Here is a 23,714-nt window from a genome sequence, read left to right on the forward strand (position 1 = left end):
CCAATATTAGCCTTATTTTTGTCCCTTATGCAAGTAAGATTGCATAAACTGCATAATCAATGGGCTTTGTAGCAAATGCTCAAATTAAGCACCAACCGGAACATGAAATGCACTGGTAGTATCCAAGGCAGGCCACAAAAAGGAGCCCACTCCTCACACGGAGTTCTAATGGTGTCATTGATTTCAGGTACATGGGGAGTTATGTGAGATATTCCATTATAATCAAATCCATTAATCCATATACCAGAGTCACTTTTAACCAGGTTTCCATCTAGATCATGAAATCTTCTGCTTGTGTGCTGGAAGTAGAAGTAGAAAAAGAAGATACACAGAAAGATGCTAAGGAACCTCTATTCCTGTGCAGTTTACAAGTCAGACGTAATTCTGAGATATCCACCATATCAACCCTTGATGTCTAATGCATTCTCAGTATGCACTCAACATAGATGTAAACATTTATGAATACAATTACACAGATTAAACAGAACACCATAAAAACATATAAATTGAAAAGATGTCTGCGCCTGTAAATATTTAGATATCTCCCATTGCATTCACTTCTGTAACGATCGCTGCTCATACTTAAATACAACTGAATACTCTCATACTTAAATACACCTAAAAATACCTATTCTTCTGAGAAAACTAAACACACAAATTAAACACGGGGAACAACAGCAATTCTTTCAAATCCAGAAAAAAATGTTAGAATTTAAATCAAGCAAGCAATGGAGAATTGACTACTTAAGGGCTTAAGTTTTTTAAAAACAGTAACAACGAGCAAGAAACAAAACAAAGAAAACCAAACAACTAAAGAACCCTCTTGCATGCAGCACAGAGTTAATTAGACATGCAAGACTCTTCTTACCTGGAGAAAGACTCGCTTAGGCTTTGGATTAGCCATATCAGAACTGTAAGGAAAGAAGATTCCACTGCAAACGAGAATCAGAGTGACTACAAACACAGCAGTTGAACTTACTAGCGTCATTTTTGTACTTTTGACAAGGTAAATGAAGTTAATCTAGAGAACAAAGAGACAGTCCAGTTATAAAACTACAAGACTGAGAAACGAAAGACACATGTGTAACTCTAAAATTCACTTATGAAATTGAAGGTATATTACAAATGCTACATGACACAGGAAAACTTCACAATCTCAATATTTAAAACCAAACGGAAAAAAAAAGTGACTACTTTCCAAAACTTTCAAAAAATTAATTTTTAAAAAACATCTGCCAAAAAAAGTCCTAAAAACTTTGCAGCAAGGGCAGCATAAAAAAATCGCATTTTTTTCTTCTTTGGAAATGTAGTACATTTTTTCATTCAGCCACATACCACACTTCACCTAAAATGGATACCTGTTCAAATGCCATCACCAATTTTTTGTATTTTACAGCAATTATTACTACATCACTACTGAGCAGATAAATTTTTGTAATCCCTGCTTTAATTACTTCTCTCTAACATAAAACATGGGATCCTTCATATTTCCTAGAATTTCCTGTTATTAACACTTGAGATATTGTACAATAACATTAATTTCAAACAGCAGTATGGAAAAAACTTTTTTTTTCAACTCTAGAGAAAGCTTAGAAGTTTTAAACAACGTTTAAAAATTCTACTTACAAAATAAGATGACAGAATCATAGTGATGGCCACAATAAATCCTGCCAACACTACATCTGGTGGAATTTCTGAACCACTTCGTCCCATGATAGGGGTAAACATTTCAAATATAGTCCAACTAAGATACAGCATATATAGATAGGGAACAAACATTCCCAGCATGTACATGACAACAAACTTAATTGTGGCACCTACAAGACATAAAACACATAGCATTAATAATATATCCAAACACTGCTGCAAGGCCCAATGTACAATACTGGTCCTCACCCCTGAGATGGATAGGGAAAAAGGACCCCATTTTACATAGCCGATGCCAATATAACTGTTCCAAAACCACTGCGAAACTACTCCTACAAGAGAAATTAACAGGTTTTCTGCTCCAAACACTGCAATTACCTCCCCCGACAAACTCATACCTTTTTGTCTGAATTCCTTATGGATCATCAGTTTAGTGAGTAATGGAAATGCCACCCACAATGTACAAATGAATGCTGAACAAAGGCCCATCTGAGTAATCACAGCCAATGCTATAGTCCAAATCAGCAATGAGGCATCAAAAAACACATCTCCCAGGTTCAGGTCATTCATATTCTGTAACAAAAAAGGGAATCAATTATTGCCGAGCAGAAATATTTTGTGTATCACGTTTCATAAGAACACACACAAAAATTCCGATTTCTTGTATGTAATTGTTCGACGTGGACAAAGCAATTTTAACATTTACCATCTCACGATTCTCTCTGCCATTTAGAGTTACTCATGACAGTTTTCATTTGCAGGTGTTTTCCTTTTCTTAACCGTCTGCTCTGACTTAGTTTGAAAAAGAGATTACATGGCATGGGATGGACAGAGTAGGAGTGGAGTACAAATTACAATACCAAGAAGATGGCAGGCTAATGTTTCAGGTACATATGCAGTAAGGTCTTTTTATAAAAAGCACTGGTATTTGTGAAGCATATCAACAAGTTATGTACTTATGTGTGAAAAGAATTACATATACCTCCTGAAATTCTGAACTGCTTTTGAATAGCAGCTGTTAATATACTACTACTTAAGCAAGTACTGTTATTACTGGATAAATACTACACTGGTGCTTTTTTATGTCACACCACAGCTGTCACTTCAGAATTCTGCTCTTTTAACACATTATTTGTTTTGAAGAGGACATGCATGGTTGAGTTAATACCAGATAAGTTTAAAAAAAAAAAACGCTTACCCTTAAAAATGTGTTTGTTTTTTTTTTTTTTTTTTTAGTTAAATGTAGTGTTGCACTGTTTGCAGTACAAGATTTTTAATCGTGAATGCTGTTAACAGCAAGAAGGACTGCCTCCCTGAACAGCTATAACAGCTATCAGAAAGCACTTAGTTGAGTTTTGGGCTGTGAAAAAAGTTGGGCAGTAGGGATAAGAAACTTTTGGGTTACCAAACATATTTCAAAACAAAAAGCTATTACGTCACAAGTTCTTGAGCCAGTAACAGAAAACATGCTGCTTCATCAACACCTAGGCATTGCCTGTAATAGCCAAGTAACAGATTAGCTTCCAAAATTTTTATGCAACACTTCTTAGGGACAATGTAAATTACTGAGGCAGCATAAAGTGGGGAATACTGCAAGTTATAGCGCGCCAAGAAAATTAAGAGATGCATGGTATCTAGTCATCTGATCTGTTCTTCAGACAATCAGCAGGTAAGAACTAGATACAGCACCTGAAACAGCTGAATGATTAGGTAAAGTAAGCTCTCCTGTCAGTATGAACCTCTATTCCAAAAGACTAGAATAAGGTAATGTCCCATCTATTTTATGTTTCATCTTTTCAATAAAAAGTCACTAGCTTTATTATTTTTAAGTATTCATACACAATATCCCCTCCACAAAACAAACAATCAACTTCCAGATGAAGAAATGATGGATACACTCAGAATGTACACCAGTCAAGCAAAACATCAGTAAGTTTTTAAACTTAAGTACTTGGATGAAGTTGAATTTGACTGACAACTTCGGTTTCCTAAATTCCACCACCGTAGGCTTGTACAAACGGCTGAGAAGGATAAGTAATGGTAAGCTGAATGACTAAACACCATAATGTCTAAAACCTGTAAATCTAAAACAGGCTCAAGCAGTTGACTTCCACCTTTTAAGAGCACCATCTGCCAGATACCTCAAGGCACAACAGAAATACAAAACAATTTAACCATCATCTAGGCATTTGGGATTATTATGAACTATAATTATGACATTAGTATGCAAGTTACATTGTGTTGGTTAGTCCACACAGAAGAATTTTGCACAAAAAAGATAGATATGCAGTAATTATGACAAATGTGAGCAATGAAAAGGTAACATAACAAAACCTAAATCAAACTTTGTAGGGGCCTAAAGGACCTTTATCTACGGCAGAAAAGAATGTGGAACATAAAGAGTTCTCTTTCAGGTCCAGTTGTGGTCAAAACAAGTAACAAATATCAGAATAATCATACAGAATAACCATAGATGGCAGGCTGAAAACTCAAATTTTTACATAAGCTTCATTTAGAAAGCTGTACACAGCACAAATTATTGCATTACAAAAAGGTATTACAGAATGAGAGATTCTGATGATTGTAAGAAAAAAGCTTTCACATGAACAATCTGAAAAAATTTTGCTTAGAAGGCAATGAATACTAATGGCCCTACCAAACAAACGTGCACAATAACAGGGTAGAATACAACACAGAGCAGGTATCCCAGGTTTCATGATAAAAGTTTACATGGCACATTAGATGAAATAAAGAACAAAAATATTCAAACATTCATTAAAAGTACCAAAATAAACAAACTGAGGGACATTCAGTTATACATGTACATTCAGAAACAAGCATCTGTTCAGATTCAAAGAACAGATGTGGATTCTGTAAGTATCAAGAACATTGGAAGATACCAAAAAACTCAATTATCCAGCTGTTACTTTGATCTCTTATCAATGAAGCGATAGGAGAAAGGGAGGGTGAAAAGAAGGAAAGAAACAATACCTTACATTGTCTTCTACAAAGCTCGTCTGTCACCCCCAGCCCCAAAAAGCAATTGCTACAAATCATTACCAAGGCCAAAGACTTAAATCAAGGGGCTGTTAACTCTCATTTAACACAGCAGTAATCTTAATGTTTAAGTTAATGTTTAAGTTAATCTTAATCTTAATGTTTAAATGAGATTAAACACTACACTCACCACCCCTCAAAACTGGCAATGAAGTTAGGCTTACCTTGTAGTAAAACTTCTTGGCTAGAGTATGCACAAGGATGAGTTTAGCTACAGCTGCAGTGCCATACAGAAACACAGAAACATAGAAATGGGTATACCAAGAAAGAGACCGTCCAATGAGAGAGATGAACACTGCCACAATAAGCACAGTTACTAGTGTGGAGATCCAACTTAATAGTATTAAGCCAAATGCAGTAAAGAATTTCTTCAGGTTATTAATAGCTGTGAAGATGAAAAAAAAAAAGTTTAATTCAACAGTCATATCTATTCTTCTGCATATTATCATCAATATTAAAACCACCCTCTGTATAATGGCTGTAATGACCAAATGAAGTCTGGATGAGAAGTGCACTCTGCAGATTTCTTTACAGAATGGTCTTTGTATCACTTAGCCTACTCCCCTTGTAAGTCCTTTTCAGTCTTCCTCACTACAGGATTAATTCCCAGAGAACTAGTCTATTTCCTAGGTTATCATATTCCTGATAATAAAAATTTGTCTAAGGAATCAGTGAAGAGACTACAATCTAGAAAGTCTCAACAAATGTCAGAGTTGCTTTTCTTGTAACTTTTTCGTACTCTAAAAATGTTTTCTGGATTTTTTATTTTATTTTAAGGTATGTTCCTATGCTTCAAATGAAAATGTGTAACTAGAGGATTTAAGTTTTTACACCCTTTATTAAGTATTGATACAATTTTTCCTGTTTGTTTTGTTATTTGCTCCTGCCTATGGCCAGGAGTTCAAGAACCACGTTTCTGAAGCCCTACCCGTATTAATAGAACAAAGAGTTTATACAGATGGTAGGTAAACTTTTTTTTTCCATATTCAAATCTTTAAAAGATTTAGTTTAAATCTTCAAGAAAGGATAAAAGACATAGTTGTAATTCATAAATGCTAGACATCTAGGCCTGTAATTCCATCATCATAAATATTCACAACAGAATTTTAATCTCTTAAAAAACAATTCCTGCACACCTGAAATTTATTCCTTAAGTTTATCACATCAGAGAACTATCACAGAAGGTTATGGTTGGAACGGACCTATGGAGATCATTTGCCATCATCTCCTGAGTACTTCTTGATCTACTAATTGTTATTAAATAATAATGTGATTGATTTCTTAAAAACAAAAACAAAACAAAATACTAGACTTACCTCTGGTTTTGGGCTGTAATACTTTTTTGCTTAAGTAAAGAAAAGCAATTGCTGCTATTATGTAGTTCATGATGGTGCCAACACGAGCAGGATAAGCCAGGACAAATAAGCCAAGTACATCAAAAAATACAACATTTCCATGTCTATACTCAAAAGATTTAGCCAGCTTATCTGATGTTGCTAGGTATTTTAGGACAGCTAGAATATTGTCACCTGTTAAAAAAGCAGATACACAACATAACTATACCAGGGTTGATGAATTAGCACATAGCATTCTTCTATGTACTTAAAAACAAAATTGTATTGAAACATCCTTAACATGAAAAATGAACATGCAACTGATTATTCTGAATATCTATTTGATCGTAAGAACTGCACAGCATTTTCATGAGGTAATCTACACAGCTGTCCCTAAAGTAAGTATACTTGGAAAGCTTCATATATGTAAATACTGCATCAATGAAGGGAGGAAGCGGATCTTCCGAATCAGAGAATCATAAAATGGTTTGGAATGGAAGGGACCTTAGGAATCATCTCATTCCAACCCCTCTCCATGGGCAGGGACACCTCCCACCAGACCAGGTTGCTTAAAGCCCCGTCTACCCTGGCCTTGAACACTTCTGGGGATGAGGCATCCACGTCTTCTCTGGGCAACCTGTCCAGTGCCCCACCACCCTCACAGTAAACAATTTCTTCTTAATATCTAATCTAAATCCGCCCTCTTTTGGTTTAAAACCATTACTCCTTGTACAGTCACTGTATTCCCTGACAAAGAGTCCCTCCCCAGCTTTCCTGTATGCCCCTTTTAGGTACTGGAAGGCCACTGTAAGGTCTCCCTCGAGCCTTCTCTTCTCCAGGCTGAACAACCCCAGCTCCCTCAACCTGTCTTCACAGGAGAGGTGCTCCAGCCCTCTGATCATCTTCATGGCCCTCCCCTGGACTTGTTCTAATACATCCATGTCCTTCTTGTGCTGGGGGCCTCAGAGCTGAATGCAGGACTCCAGGTGGGGTGCCAAAAGAGCAGAACAGAGGGGGAGAATCGTCTCCATCGACCTGCTGGCCACGGTTTTGATGCAGCCCAGCATACGGTTGGATTTCTGGGCTGCCAGTGCACATGGCCAGCTCATGTTGAGCTTCTCATCAGCCAACACCCCAGGCCCTTCTCCTCAGGGATGCTCTCAATTCATCCTGTGCCCAACCTGTATTTGTGCTTAGAGTTACCCCAGCCCAGATGCGGGCCCTTGCACTTGGCCTTGTTGAACCTCATGAGGTTCGCACAGGCCCACCTCTCAGGCCTGTCCAGGTCCCTCTGGATGGCATCCCTTCCCTCCAGTGTGTCAACTGCACAACACAGCTTGGTGTCATCAGCAAACCTGCTGAGGGTGCACTCGATCCCACTGTCCATGTCACCAACAAAGATGTTAAATAGTGCCAGTCCCAGTACTGACCCCTGAGGAACACCGCTCATTACTGATCTCCACCTGGGCACTGAGCCATTGACCACAACTCTTTGAGTGTGACCATCCAGCCAACTCCTTACCCACCAATTGGTCCATCCATAAAAACCATGTTTGTCCAATACAGAAACAAGGATATTATGTGGGACAGTGTCCAGTGCTTTGCACAAATCCAGGCAGATGACGTCAGTTGCTCTTACCCTATCCACCAGTGCTATAACCCTACTGGAGAAGGCCACCAGATTTATCAGGCACAATCTGCCCTTAGTGAAGCCATGTTGGCTATCAACAGTCACACCCTTGTTTACCACATGCCATAGCATATTTTTTTGAAGAAGGATCATCTCCATGATCTTGCCAGGTACAGAGGTGAGACTGACTGGCCTGTAGTTCCCCATGTGTTCCTCTTTACCCTTTTTAAAAATGGGGGTTATGTTTCCCCTCTTCCAGTCAGTGAGAGCACCACCAGAATGCCATGGCTTCTCAAGTATGATGGATAGCGACTTAGCAACTACATCAGACGGTTCCCTCAGGACACATGGATGCACCTCATCAGGTCCCATGGACTTGTGCACCTTCAGGTTCCTTAGATGGTCTTGAACCTGATCTCCTACAGCAGGTGGTTCATCATTCTTACAGTCCCTGCCTTCGCTTTCTGGGGCCCAAGGCTATGTGTCTTCACTCTTGCCAGTGAAGACTGAGCCAAAAAAGTCATTGAGTACCTCAGCCTTCTCCTTATCCCGGGTAACCAGGTCTCCCTTTTCCTTCCAGAGAGGACCCACAATTTCCCTAGTCTTACCAGCGATGTACCCACAGAAGCCTTTGTTGTTGCCCTTGATGTCCCTGGACAAATTTAATTCCAAAAGGGCTTTGGCTTTCCTATCTTGATCCCTGGCTGCTCGGACAATGTCTCTTTCAGCCCATAAGCAGTAGACTTCAGGCCTCACCAGGAGAGGAGTTTAATTTTCTGTTTACCTTCTTCCTCTTGTCCCTGCCCCCAGTAGTTGACTCCATGTTTCATTATGAATTACCTGCCTTCCTTTCCCTTGATGACAGTAATGTAAGTAAACAAGGAAGTTGTTTTCTTTTGTACAGGTACGAACCACCTTTCTGTCTCTCATAATACAGCCCAAACCACGTTTGGTTTTTTTTGTTGTTGTTTGTCTTTTTTTTTTTAAAACTGTGAAATATTTACCAAGAAATGGTCTACCTAACCACTATGAGCAGTAAAATCCGCTTTCCAACAGGAATTTTGAGGAAAGTGTTATTTTTTGTCTTACAGCTGTGTTGGTGCAAATAAGCATTTAAAGCTCTTACTGATGCTGGACCACTAAGTGGACTTCTATTAGCTTAAAGAAGACAGTGGTCAAAAACCTGGAGCTGCTTAGGATTGTGTTAGTTTTTCTGAGAAACTTACTTAGGTAGAGTCTTACTGTAATTTTCTTTACTGAAATCTGTGAAATAACCTGTTACACATCCAATCTGTTAGTAGAAAATGAATGTTATTTGCCAACAATCCAGTCAGCATACTGCCATGTTAGGTCAATTGAGACTTATTCTGAAAGAAAAATCTCTACTGGCAAGTTGATCTCTATGCTATTTACTTAACCATAAGCCTCTCATGACGAACATTAATCAATAAGGGGAATTACCAAGAGAAAAGGAATGTCAAATGCTGAACAAGCAGGTATCAATGAATGTAAATTACACAAATGGCTAGATTATAACCTTAATTAGATTCCACAATTACTCTCAAATCAACATCATTGGATGGTGGTAAAGTTTACTTTTCAGAGCTCCTCAAACATATTCCCTATGTATTTTAAAGGCATGAGTTCAGTTAACATTGTTCTTACCAAGATGGTCAAGCAGTTCTTAACATTATAAATTTATTGATGGTAGCCATACATCAAAATGAAGACAAAACTATGTAGTCCTTTTTTAAGACTTAGTAACTATTACTGAATTCTTGAAAGTAACAAGTGAGTCATTGAAACAAGTAAGTTATTGAAATCTTAGAAATACCAACCTGCTCTCTGAATGGAATCTGTTAAAATTCTGTCTGATGTGTCATATTTTGTATGATAAATATAGCCATTTTCAATAAAAGCCAGGTCTATTCCTACAGAAAGAGGAAAAGCATGAGAAATTATGTAAACCTAAAAACACAAAGCAAATGTGAAACACTCAAGATAAATTTCACGTAAATACTGGTCTACTTTGTAACACATGTACTTTCCTCATAAATGAACAAAACAGTCCGCTTTATGGAAGCAGGACTAACCAGAATTCCACCTACTTTTAAAAAAAGGCAAATTAAAAATGTGTGCTTACTAATTTATTGATTACATGACATCCGTACTCAAATTTACATCTCTTTACTGGAGAAACACATGGAAATTCTTAGTCATGTCAGCTTCAGAAGAAACAACATGTTTGTTTTCCAAATATTTACTATTAAAACATCAGTAGGGATCCACTGTGAAAAACAATAAAAAGCAGTACTGTGGAACACTTTCTCAAAATGCCAGGTGTATTCTTTTTACTATGGATTTGTAAACAGCTTTTCAGATGGCCAGTCCGAAAGCTCTACAGATGACCAAATAATTTGTAAAGATAAAAAAGTATATATATATTCAGCACATCCAAAGCACGCACACACTCAGTTGCATATGCAAAAAACTCCTGTCAGCAATCTGACTCCTCAAGATTTTGCACTGGTTTAACAAATCACACCTCAATTCTGCCAGTGGATAAAGTGTTACAAATTACTTTTCTAGCTCAATTATTTTTGTGAGTTTAGAAAAAGACAAGGTTAGTGAGAATTCATTTACCATTTATGATCCAGGTACAATTCCAAACAAGTAACAGAACAAATTGTAGAAAATTAGCTATTTTATTTTCAGGCTACAAATGTACTTCAGAACAGTTTAGAATAAGTTTTTCTCTGAGAACCAGTTCAGAACGATCACTTTTCTTGGAAGTAACTCCAATGGCAACTCATGCCAGATAGTGAGGAACAGACATTTACTTTCTTTTTGAATTACGTTTGTTCAGGTATCATTTTGTGTTCCACATTTTTTCCACTGGCAATTCTCTGCAGAATGAATAAGACTCTATAAACCACACCGCAAAACCAAAAAACTTTCCTTCACTGTCTTGTGCTTAATTATCCCCTGGCCTTCCACTCCCTCCTTCCCCCCCAAATAATGAAAATGCATTACTTACTAAGTCACTGTCTTAAACAAGCTGCTTTTGGTTTATTCATTAGATTTTTTTTCATTAGTTATTTAATTCCTGCAAGCAAGTTATTAGCACCATTACTAAAGTGTTTAAAAACAAAGTATTTAAGTGTACTGCTATTTCCTGGAGCATTTCCCTAATTTTTAGACTAATTTTCTACCATGTAGTTTCTTTCTGGAAAACAGCAGTCTCCGAAAACATTCTTAAAAACTACATGACACAGGAAAGCTGAAGGCTATTGCCTTAGGAAAAAGACAGGAAAGTTTGCTCCCAGACTACAACCCAAACCAAATTTGAGGACCTTTACATAGTGAACAACAGAACAGTAGTGAACAACAGAACAGTCTACTTGTTATATACTCAGGTAAATAGACATGCCTTCTGATAACATACCTGGAACATTACCAAAGTCCCTGTAGATCCGGAAGTCTGTATCTGCTGGGATAATACCACTCTGAAAGATTTCCTGTGCCACTACAGAGGCAAAAGGATGTTTGGCTGCAAATACATATGCCTGTACCAACCAAGGATTTTCAGGTCCTAATAAAAGATGAGCAGAAAGCTCAGAACAATTATTTTTTGAACTTCAATTACAATAACTTTATTGTAACAACAATAACAACAAAAAAACCACATAGGAACTCACTAGAGTTGTAATGCTGTTGCCCCACAAGGTGTACTAAGTTCATTTGTGTCAGTTGAAGCACTCGCATACTTGAGATAATCAGTCACACTTTGAGGGGAAAAACATTAATGCTTTGAGTGTTCAGTGGCAAGGTAGATACACCATCTACCGAAGACCAAGCAGAAACCACAGCCTTTAGCAGAATTTCCAGTTTATCATCAAAATTGGATGATAAATCCAATTAAACACAACATTCTTCATCATAGATAAAAATTCTTTACTGAACAGTCTCTCCATCAAAGCATTCAATGCAAGTAAAAAATTAAGCAGCCGCACTAGTAGAAGGAAGTCTGCAGTCCAACTAGGATGGAGCAGAAGTTTAACAGCAGTGTATGTGGTAAGTTTTGCTGCTCTCCAAGCAGCAAATGGAGTTCTACTGCCAACATCTCTCTGCAAAGATTTTGGAAGAGCCATGTGAAAATTAAAAAAAAAAGCATATGAAAGTATGAGTATGTAAGAGATAAAGAAATGTTTTTTCCTTATTACCTTGATGTAGGAGAGAAATAAAACTTCCTTAGTTCTGTTCTACACAGGTTTCCCATCTACAAGGGAACTTCTGCTGCAGTGCTTTACCCTACATGCATGTAAAGATGCAGAGCAACTTACTTGCTACGGAGGGTTGATAAAGAGGCATAGCAGTTCTATCTTTTGTTTGAGAGCGACTTTCAATACTCTTTCAAGTCTACGTTGCTCATGATCAAATTATCACAGTGTAGAAACTGGACACAATACGTGCTCCTACCTGTTTGAAAAACAAGTTCTTTTCCTCCTACACCTGCTGCCTCCAGGTTAATAAAAGCTCTAATTGACTTGGCCCACTCATGTTGTGTAATGAAGCCGTGACTAGCCTTGACGAGAAACAAAGAAAATACAGGTCAAATCTTTTCCATACCAATCTAAGAGTTATTTTCCATCATGTATGATTATAAATCAAGGTTAGACAAGGCAGCCAGATCACTCACAACACAAACAAAACAGAACATCAAAGTATTCTAATTAAATTAACATAGAAAACAGTCTTAATCTATTTTTCCCTTTTATAGAAAATATATTTTTCTCAGAATGTTAACACTGGCATTTAACTAATACAGCAACAGATTAAATAAATGCCATACCTGCAGTTACTCTTTCTTTTGACAGAGTCTTAATTAACAGCTTTGACACACATTTTATAATTCTGGTATATTCTTACCTGCAAAATATTTTCTTCTGCTCCATTAAACAGGAATATGACAGCATGCTGCAAGGGTTCTGATGATTTTGAGAGAGTATAAAGTATTTCAAGCATCACTGAGCAGCTAACAGCATCATCACTGGCACCTAAAAACAACCAGCAGAACAGCATGGTTTACAACAAATGCACAGAATTGCAACTAACACCTGAGGAGGAAAAAAAAAAAAAAAAGCTTTGTGTCCTCTCAATCATTTAATCTAACCATGGCATGATTACGTCAAACTTTAGCATATTTTCTGCTACAGCCTGTACCTGGTGCTTATGCTAGGTAGAAGCAATGTGGAAAGAAAACTAATGTTCAAAAGATGAACAAGTGATGTACAGGGTATCAAATTCAGTACTACTCTTCACAAAAACTAGGCTAAGTGCTAAACAGAAAAATAGATAATGATCACTTTGCTTAAGATCAGTATGAATAAACAAGGACATAACTTTCACTTACAGCATACTCCAGTTACAAAAATTGAACATTCCCACACTACTCACACAAAGGAATTCTACGCTGCTACAATGCAGTTCAGTAACTGGACAAATCCTCCAAGTAACGTAAGGAGAAGATCGCAAATTAAAGCATATATCAGAATTCACACCTTTAAAACATTCTTAAAGTGAAAGTATACATTGCAATGCAGTAGTTTCATGATCGGATGCTGTCTGCCACCTTTCTGGTTTCTTTGTAGAAAGACCTTTTTTGCTTTGACCTCAGTGGTTTGTTCACATTCCTCATCCAACACTACCCTAGACTTGCACCCAGTTCCTCACACCTCCCCCAACACACCGCCCACCAGTTTTTCATTGTGATTAAGTATCCATCTTTTAGCCTAGGTCTCCCTTGCCCCATTTCCCTCACTCTGGTGCAAGCCATAGCATACCCCTACCCCACTCCAACCAATCAAACTTGGGAGCAAACAGAGAACTTTAACATCATTCCTGTTGGCCTGGGCTGCATACGTAACGCCAGTTTGCACTGAGATGATGACTACAGTTTGTTCAGCATTATTTGCCACAGTACGTTCCAGCATGATATTAGGAAGGCTCATTAGCTGCTGAAACTGTTTAAGGTATATATAAAAAAGTAGCTTTTCTGGAGCTCATAACCTGGAGAAAGACATTTGCCCCTTCCAAAAAACAAGTGAGTATTCCTGATATAAACACAAACCTCAGTCAAAATTTCAGCCTTAGTCTATTATATATATGTACTTTAGAATAAACAAACACGTACACAAAGAAAATGTTTCCAATACACTGTTCTTTAATCTAGTTCTCAGAATACTTCATTCTGCCAAAGGCTTTCCAAAAAGCTCCAAAAAAATGTTGGATTTAAACCCCTCATTATATTACTCCCAAAGTTTATCCGTAGCCTACTCTTAGCCTCACCAAGTTCTTCTTTATCTAACTTGGTACTGTGATGAGAACTCAACAAGGAAGTGATAAGCCTTACTGAAAAGTAATCACTTGTCTACCTTACTGTGAAGCTGGGAAAAGTAAAGGACTTACTGGTTTCAAAATACACACACACGCTTACATCAGACTGAAGCAGCTCCATAGTCATACTTAAAACAGATTTTATGGAAAATATCAGTAATACAAAAAACCCATGCCACAAGCTACATCTATACCAATACTTGCAAGGGTGTTTCCACCTCCAGGTTTATTAGAGAAGAATCAAATAGTACTAATTTCCATTTAGATAGCCTATCAGAACAAGAGAAATGTGTTAGGAGCTTATAGCTTACATGTTTCCTTCACAAGCTTTTTTCCTCACATGCTTCTTTAGCTAAAAAGAGACAAAAGCTTTCTAACATTGAAGCTCAGATAGTTTACTGAGCTATCTTTACTCCTTTTTTTTGTTTGTTGTTTAAACTGTTTCCCTAATACTGCACTGTGCTGTACTATTAGCAGAAGTGAAAAGTATTTGCCTTGCTTGCCAAGAAACAAGTACACAGGAACATCAGTTCAAGGTAACAAAGATAATTTAAATGTCTGAATACCAAAATACTTGGTAACACTTTAAAACAATTGGGGGATAAGTTTGTGAATACTAACGCCCAAACTAATGTAAGGGTGTGAATACTAACACCCAAAGGAAACAAAAAATTTTATACAGACTTGATATCTATTCCATCAGCACACAATTGGGCTCATTGGCCATTAATCATGCCAGGAAAGCACATCTATAAGCATCAACATCAGATTATCTATTTCTATCTGATTTGTCATGTATACTACTCATTGAAGTATCAATGAGTCATACTGATTCTGGTTAAACTACACATATTTAGTAATTAAAAAAAAAAAGCTGTAAGCAAAGAACTTATAGAAATACAGGAGAATAGAAAACAAAATATAAATAGAAAACAAAAGGTTCTTGCTTATACTATATAAAAGTTTTACTGAAGGAAAATGAAAGAGCATTTCCTCACTGCTGTGGTAAGGGGCTGCTTTTGGTTGAGGGCAAGCACACAGGTTGTTTTCTATCTCCTCCACATATTCTGTACAACCCAATACTATACAAATCACTAATATTCTGGCATTTCTGTGCAAGACTACTGAAATATTTCATTGCCTGAATGAAAGTAATTGATGGATACATAACCCTGTGCAACAACCCAAAGAAACAGACATGCCACTTATACAAGGCATCAATCTGAAAACAGTTTTCATTCATCATTACATTACACTTGTGAAGTATTCTTTAAGTCTAGGTAGTCATATTTAGACCGTAAGTGCAGTAATTACCACCAATACAGTTCCTGAATCACAGTGAATGTGTAACAATCACACAGTTGTTATACTTAATTGGAACTCCATCTTGCCTAAACATGACCGGAGGAGAAAGAGAAGTCCTGTATACTACTTGTTAACAGAAAAAAGGCACAAAGAGTATAGCAAATGTTGTTTCTCTAACACTCAACTCATTAATTCTCAAGTTTTCTCCTTAATAGTGATTACTTTTGTGTGCTAAAGACCAGAAAGTTTGCCTTCCAAAATAAAAATGCAGTGCAGGCTGTAAATGAAAAATCATAAGTAAAAACAGCACTGTCAGTGACTGAAACCTATACATATTTTTCAGCTGCAATAATTGGCATATACCTGTGGCTATGAGTTACAACAAATGTTTTTGTGTGGTTTCCAGTTCCATACCTTCCTGGCAATGTTAAACCATGTATTTACCAAGCTGTTTACACCCATGTTGCAATAATTATTTACCATGATTAGATTTATAAAAATGCAGTAGGACAAGAACGAGAAAACACACAACAATGAAAGTAGCAGTGAGAAGCATACATATCAACTTAACTTTTGACCACTGCAGTGATTTTTTAGTCAGAAGCTTTGAATGCAGAAAATGTATAGCATAAGGGTACAAAAATAAAAATCTGAGATAAGTGTGATACCAGCTGACACAGGAAAAAGGAGAATATAATAGATTGGTTAGTGGGGGTCGGAACTGTCCTCAGCACAAAGTATCCTATTAAAGGAAAGCCAGGTTTAATCAGTACAGAAGTACGGAAAGACCTGAACAACAGGCAGCAGGAGCACAGGCCTAGAAAATGAACTACAAAAAAAGGTAGATTTAACCGAACTTCCTAGAAATCCAAACATAACATCTGCAATTTGAAGCCTACCAGAAAACAAGAGTTAAAACCTGAAACATGCTGACTTAACAGGACCAACCTGCCATTCTAAATACTGAATTTTACTGAAATCAAGCACAGAGTAATTGACACACAGAGTGTCCTAGCATGTGGCTATGACAGCACTTGGTATAAGACAACACTGAGCCAAGCTCAGTGGCTCACGTAACACAGAGGAATGGAAAAGGAGCATGTGGACCTACCTGGGGTATTCGGTACGGAATCAAAGTGACAATTGGATAAGACTGCATGCTCAGCTCCGTTTCGGGGTTCCAGCTTCACTACCACATTGGTTATGTTTGCATAGTAACTAGTAAAGCCTCCTAAAAAGTCAATGCTGAAGGAGCCTGTCGGTCTCTGTACGTCTACCGTTATCTTGTGAGCATCTGTGCTTTCAGTTTCTATTGCCCTAATTTGTTCTAGGAGGTAGTTAACTGCAAGAACTTCATTCTCTGGACTTCCAACAGTCCTGGGCCCAATCGCTGTTATGTTGTCGAGATATCCCCTGTAAGAGAGAAATTACACATTCAGAGCCAACGCATTTGATACTTAGTGCACAGCTTACCTAAAACTTTAAACATTTTTGTACATCTTCAAGGCTCGCAACAAGCAGAAAGGGCTAAAGATGCCAATTACGCCCAACTACGCCTCCACAGCGTGGACCCACAGAGAAACAAGAACCCCTGGCCCGGCCCCGAGGGTGTCCCGGCCCCGGGGGTGCCCCGGCCCCGGGGGTGTCCCGGCCGGTACCTGGCGCGGTGCGCGCTGAAGTGCGGGTGCCCGCCGCGGGGCGGGCGGCTCAGCAGGTGCCGGTGCGCGACGTGCGCCAGGCCCCGCAGCGCCAGCAGGTACAGCAGCACCAGCGCCGCCGCCCGCCGCTCCGACAGCGCCTGCGGCCGCCGCCGCGACCCGTCCCGAGTCTTCCCCGGCGGGGCGGCGGCGCCGTCGCCGCCGGCCTCTCGCGGCGGTGCCGGAGGGCGCCGGTCGCGATCGCGCTCCCGGTCGCGATCGCGCTCCCCGCCGGCCGCACGGAGCCGCCGCACCGCCGCCGCCGCGCTCCGCTCCATGGCCCCGCGCGCTCGCTGCGGTACGGGAGAGGCCGAGGGTCAAAAAGCGCGGCGGCACCCCAACGCCCGCCCCGACCGGCGCCGGGGGAGGGCGGCCGGGACACGGAGCCGCGGGCCGGGAGGGACTCACGTGGGGGGCGGAGCGCGCGGCGCCCACCCTCCGCGGGGAGGAGCGGAGGCTCCCGGCAGGGGGCGGGCCGCTGGGGCCGTTATGTCGGCGGCGGTGGGCGGTCGCCGAGCTGCTCGCCCCGGCACCGGCTTCTGAGGTGGTGTCCGTCCCGTAGCGGTGGGGCCGGCTGTCCCAGGCGGGGGTGGAGGCGGAGCTGTGGAAGTCTTGCATTAAAAGCATTAAAAAAAAAATTAAATCAATAAAATCATTGAGAACAATAAAAACACTAAGAACAATAACAACATTAAGAACAGCGACGGTAAAACCGGGACGCGAGGGGAGGCTCGGTCCCCACACGCGCGGGCTCGGTCCCCTCACGAACCGGTGAGGGGCGGCGCCACGAAGCCTTGCTGCGCGTCGCGTTGTCCCTCAGTGTGTTACTAACTGACTGCATGCTGTGGCCCTGGCACCGCACTGCTCGGAGCCCGGGGTGAAATGGCACGGTCTTCTGTCAGGTTTTCCGTGAAACGCCGAGGGATGAGCACCTGTGGGGAGCGGTCCGCCGTGCCCCGCTCCGAGCCGTGAAACAGCGGGCGGATGGCCGTTTTTTTCAGTCATAACCTCGTAGCCCCTCACCTGGCTGGCACTAAAGGGAAAGATGTGTCTCTTGTGCCGTGTGGTGCGCTCAGGAAGCAGAGCACGGCTGTTTGGGTGTACGGATAAACTCTGAGCATTGCCGTCTTCTGCGCTGCCTCCTCGCTGCTGCGTGGAGGGAGCTTCCTAGCAGTAGTGATACCCTTCGGGACAAAAAAAAAAAAAAAGTCTGAAGGAGTGGTGCGTTAAAATGTGATGACTATGCTCTTTGCTGTCTTCAGGTGCTTTTGTAAATTTCCATATTCTGGTTTACTGAGCTTTCTCCTTCGCTTCATTGCAAATTCATCAAGGACAAGGATATTGCTTACAACCCTAGATTGTTACTACATTTGAGACCCAGTAATATAGTTCTGGGCCGAGAGGTTTGATTTCTGTTTTGTTCAGTTTTTTTGTTCAGTTTTTCTTCCTGCTTCATTTTTTTCACTTATCTTGCTACCTCTCTCTTCACAACTAGACGTGATGAGGAAAAACAAACGCCCAAACTTGGCTCTCAGAAGAAGATTTTACACTAGAAACAGCTCTACTCTGAAAAGTTCCAATGTAAATGTTTTCTCAAGCACGCAAATGTGTAATCAGTCCAGGGAAATGCTTGCAACACAAATATTCAAGCTGCCCTTTGAAAATGTCATCTTAATAACCTGCATGATGATAAGATACTAATATAAGGAAAAAGATGTGATGTTAAAGAAAGATGTGGCCAGGTATTCAGTGTAGATCTGCACTTCTCATTTGAAATTCTTAAGTAAGTCCTAAATCTGTTTAGAGAAATCAGACAAGGAATTAAGTATGGACTTTCATCTTGTATTTTCATTTCATGTAAAATACCATCAGTGCTAAAGCACGGGGGGGCCACCAGTCCTGAAAAACTCACCTAGGCAGCTTTATGCAGGGACTGTTCTTCTCCAGGAACAACTGTTGCTGAATCTCAATTTGACTGTGTTAGAACAGGCTCTGCATTCTTTATTTCAGGGGTAATGCACACTGTGAGAAAACAGCAGCTAAGCATTATTCATTTATTTTGTTTCTATGTATATTTCAGGATTAGAGCTGTAAAAGAACTTCGTTCTTTCCCCAGTGGTCATTTTTTCTTTCATTGTTTGGGCAACATCTGGGTATTGAGAACCCTCAGTTAAGAAGCAGGCCGGACTCTACCGACTTTAGTGACAGTCACACTCCCCAGATACATAACATTTTTTAATGCTCCATCAATGCAAAATTCAGAAGTAATTTTATCATTTAGATTGGAAAGTCTTCTGATAGTTGGAGTGGTGACAGCCCTTTTATGATCTGTTCTGAGCACAGCATTTGGGAGGGCAGTGTGCAATATGAATTAAGCTGGAAGTATAGTGCATACACGTTTTGACATGAATGAAGCGTCGGAGTCAAATACATCAACAAATATAGTGCCTGTCATTGCTCTGTTAGTCTGGAATGACCGATTTAAGATAATTGGATTTAATTTCCAAACGAATGATTCAGCATATATTCAGTTTGATTTTATGTCAAGAAGACTGATGCTTAACCTAGTTCTTGTAAATGACACTGCTTCATTTTCTCACCTCAAAACAGAGGGAAATCCCTTGTTCACTGGGCATGACTTATAAGCTAAAAAGGCAGATTTTTTTTTTCTGCTTACAAGCAGAAAAATTAAAAACCCAGTATCTCATCTGCAGGGACTTAGAGCCTGCTTTGTTTTCTAACTTGCAAAACCAAGTTAGACAGTAGCAGGATTACTTTTTCTTCTGAACAAATAAATACAAATGCAAATGTTTTATAGGTTAAGGCCATAATCACCTATTTAGGGAAAAGAGATCGAGAACACTGTCCTCAGAAAAGCATTTAGTATTGACTAAAAATAAGCAATGATGAACCATACATCAAATAATTGGTAAATTGTTCCCATAATCAGACATCCTCCTCATTAAAGTGTGACTTATTTGTATCACTAATCTCTTAGCTTCAATTTTCCATCCATTGGATGTTTGACTGATAAATTGAAAATCCCTTTGTTACAAGATTTTTGATCTTGTATGTATGTGTATGTATTAGCACATCACAATGAAGTGTCCTTCTACACTTCTCTTCAATCTGTTACCTTTGCAGTTCTTCCATCCTCCTAAGTGTTGTCTGGCTATTTTCAATTTTTCATTAACTTTCCTGCATTGATGAACCAAGAGTAGAAGTGATATTCCAGCACCTGCACCTGTGTCAAATATAAAGGTAAAATCATCATTCTGCAGGCAGGCAGAGCTGTTTGTTTGCTTTAACATGGGCACACGGTCATGGTGTCAAAATGTTGATTCTGTCCAGCTGGCTTGGGAATCTACTTCTGTCACAGCAGCATATCCCAGTCAGCCACTCAGTGTTACATGGCTTGACAGACAGGATCCCCCAGATCAGATTTGAGTGAAAATGGAACTCAGCAGGAAGCAGGGAATCCCACAGAGAGGAGAAACTAGATCTAACATCCCGAGTTTACAAGGACTATGATGTCAGCCCTTCCCAGTGAGAGCTGTGGGTTTGGAAAAATCTTACTTCCCTGTGCTGCAGCCAGCGTTGGACCACTGCTGATCTCACACAGTGTCTCTGCCCACATATGATAGAGCTAGCTCTTCTCTCCTCCACCACACCTCAGGCATTGGATCTATCCTCTTTTTGATCATATACATCCATTAGTTACATTACTCATATAGCCACAGTGCTGTAGCTGGAAGCTCATATGGGATCAATTTTCTACCATGGCTTCGAGTTTTTTGGTCATTACCTCCTGCTGTTCAATCCCCATCCCTAAACTATGGCCTGCCTCTGTGTCTGTGTACTGTAATCTTGAAAATGCTCATCTGGGAAACTCATTAAACATTTAGCATTGCACTCAATTGATAAGTGGTCTTCTTCTGTACCTATCCTAGTCTTGAAACCAGAAATAATATTGTAAAAATCTACATTAGTGATAGTACAGGGCAGTCCTGTGTAGCCTGTATTGAATTATAGAATCATAGAATTACCTAGGTTGGAAAAGACCTTCCAGATCATCAGGTCCAACTGCCAACCTGATCTACCATGTCCCATCACTAAACCATGTCCCTAAGCACCACATCCACACATCTCTTAAATACCTTCAGGGATGGGGACTCCACCACTGCCCTGGGCAGCCCATTCCAAAGATTGACCTCCATCTCTGTGAAGAAATTCTTCCTAAAGTCCAGTCTAAACCTCCAGTGGCACAACCTGAGACCATTTACTTTCATCCTACCACTTCTTACCTGAGAAAAGCAACTAACACCCTCTATACCACAAGCACCATTCAGGTAGCTGTAGAGAGAAATGAGGTCTCCCCTCAGCCTCTTCTCCAGACTAGACAACCCCCGTTTCCTCAGCTGATCCTCACATGTCTTGTTCTTTAGTCCCTTCACCAGCTTTGTTGCTCTCCTTTGCACCCACTCAAACAACTCAATGTCCCTCTTGTGAGGAGCCCCAGTCTGAATGCAATATTCAAGGTGCGGTCTCACCAGTGCCACATACAAGGGGACAATCCCTTCCCTAGTCCTGCTGGCCACATCATTTCTGATGCAGGCCAGGATGCCATTGGCCTTCTTGGCCACCTGGGCACCCTGCTGGCTCATGTTCAGCCAGCTGTCAACCAGCACCTCCAGGTCCTCTTCTGCTGGGCAACTTCCCAGCCACTCTTCCCCCAGCCTGTACCACTGCATGGGGTTGTGACCCAAGTGCAGGACCTGGCACTGGGCTCTGTTGAATGCTGTGTGACTGGACTCAGCCCATCAGTCTAGGGCTGAACTCCATCTGCAACCACTCTTTGAGCCCAGCCATCCAGCCAGTTCTTCACCCAGCGAACTGTACACCTGTCCAAGCCATGAGCAGCCAGTTTCTCCAGGAGAATGCCATGGGAACCAGTGTCAAACACTTCACTAAGATCCAGGTAGACAACAACCACCGCCTTTCCCTCACCTACTGAGGCAATCACCTTATCATAGAAGGAGATCAGGTTAGTCAGGGAGGACCTGCCCTTCATGCCCATGCTGGAAATTTCATACCACTCAGTTATCTTGTGTGTGCTGTGTGATGGCACTCGAGATGATCTGCTCCATAACCTTCCCTGGTGCCAAGGTCAGGGAAGACAGGCCTGTAATTCCTTGGATCCTCCTTCCTGCCCTTCTTGTAGACTGGAGTCACATTTGCTAACCTCCGGTCAACTGGGACCTCCCCAGTTAGCCAGAACTGCTGGTAAATTTTTGAACTCAGATGTTCTTCACTTTAAGAAGTCTTCTTCAGAGGCACACTTCATGGCATCAAGGAAGTCTGCATTTCTTCTTCTTAGTCTTTATTGTCTCACTGTATCACACAGCTCCACATCTAGTCCATAGATGGCGTTGAGTATGGCAGTGTAGTTTAAGAAGATGAGCCTGTATCCCTTGATGTTTGTGGTCTCAGCTGAATCCGTGTAAAAATCTTTCCCAGACATCACCCAGAGGTCATTCAGAGCTCATTTAACTAAATATGTCCATCTCTTTCCCAAGATATGAGAACAGCAGATGCTTCATTAACCCCCGAGACACCCCCAGGAACTGGGCATTTCTACAATCATCCTGTACTTTGAAGAGATGAATCCATGTCACACATTTCAGCAACTACAAGTAGAAGAACCATCCATAGCTTCCAGACTGATAGGGCACAGGTGGATTGTTGTTTGCATTAGCACTGTACCTAGCCATTTTGTTTTGATAGACTTAAATAGTGTTTTTCCCTCTTGTGTAAAGATACATATTTTCTGTGCTCCATCTCTCCCTTACTCTGTTATTTTGTAATGGGAGCTGTAATCATAACCAATAATTAGAGAAAATGAACTGATTATTGCTTGTCAAAAACCCAAACAACCTTTCTTCAGATAGACATATACTCCCTTCATAACCTGTTAAGGCTCTTTGTCACTCTGTGAGTAGGATACTCTTTAATTCACGCTCAGCATTCCCTTTGTTACTGAAGGGAGGCAAGGGCTTTGGAGGAGAATGGCTGGAGGAGAGGGGGCGGGGGCAGGGAGATAGTGTTGACACCTCTGCTTGATTTCAGGACAGAAGGCTTCTTCTTTTGCTCCCAGCCTGGAAAGGTTCAATTTTAAGCTAATGATCATTTGATAAGCTAAGCAACCTGCTCTGGGTGTCCCTTCTTGAGCAGAGGTTTTGGAAAAGATGGCCTCCAGAGGTCCCTTCCAACATCAACCATTCTATGAAACTGTGATTCTGTGAAGCTGATAATAGGATAACCTGAACACATTCTAAATACAAGTATTTTTTTCTTCCAGTGTCTATTAAGTATCTCACCTTCTTGTACAGTCTGACAGCTTCTATCAAGCCCTGTTCACTCAATAGCTTGATTGCTGCCTCTTTCTGCTGTTCACCTCTCCAACAATCTCATTGCCAGCAACCCTATCTACACAAGAAAACAAGCACAGAAATTGCCACCTTCATCCATCAACCTAACAACATTATGCAACTAAATCACCTCCCTGGTTCTCCTTCAGTCACGTCAAGATTTATCTCATTTTTTTCCTTCAAGGCTTCAGGCCACTCCATGATCACCTATATTTCTTAC

At 40.4% G+C, this 23,714-nt stretch overlaps 1 protein-coding gene across 14 annotated transcripts in view; it reads right to left on the reverse strand.

Moving 5' to 3' along the window:
- The window catches only part of ERMP1 (endoplasmic reticulum metallopeptidase 1), a 49,394-nt gene extending 31,965 nt beyond the window's left edge, over positions 1-17,429 (reverse strand). For 5 of the 14 annotated variants that reach the window (XM_066987661.1, XM_066987664.1, XM_066987662.1 and 2 more), the window contains exons 1-12: positions 17,028-17,428; positions 16,481-16,782; positions 12,598-12,725; positions 12,148-12,253; positions 11,114-11,260; positions 9,507-9,599; positions 6,021-6,233; positions 4,869-5,089; positions 2,046-2,220; positions 1,627-1,817; positions 869-1,021; positions 97-299 (exon numbers count right to left, since the gene is read on the reverse strand). In XM_066987661.1, coding sequence (XP_066843762.1) covers positions 97-299; positions 869-1,021; positions 1,627-1,817; positions 2,046-2,220; positions 4,869-5,089; positions 6,021-6,233; positions 9,507-9,599; positions 11,114-11,260; positions 12,148-12,253; positions 12,598-12,725; positions 16,481-16,782; positions 17,028-17,344 — 2,249 coding nt within the window. In that variant the 5' untranslated portion in view covers positions 17,345-17,428. Of the gene's footprint in view, positions 1-96; positions 300-868; positions 1,022-1,626; positions 1,818-2,045; positions 2,221-4,868; positions 5,090-6,020; positions 6,234-9,506; positions 9,600-11,113; positions 11,261-12,147; positions 12,254-12,597; positions 12,726-16,480; positions 16,783-17,027 lie in introns of all 14 variants that reach the window. The other 9 variants (XM_066987672.1, XM_066987671.1, XM_066987669.1 and 6 more) reach the window with 4 other exon arrangements.
- Between the last annotated feature and the right edge of the window lie 6,285 nt (positions 17,430-23,714).

The sequence above is a fragment of the Anser cygnoides genome, chromosome Z (genome assembly GCF_040182565.1).
Source record: "Anser cygnoides isolate HZ-2024a breed goose chromosome Z, Taihu_goose_T2T_genome, whole genome shotgun sequence".
Lineage (NCBI taxonomy): Eukaryota > Metazoa > Chordata > Aves > Anseriformes > Anatidae > Anser > Anser cygnoides.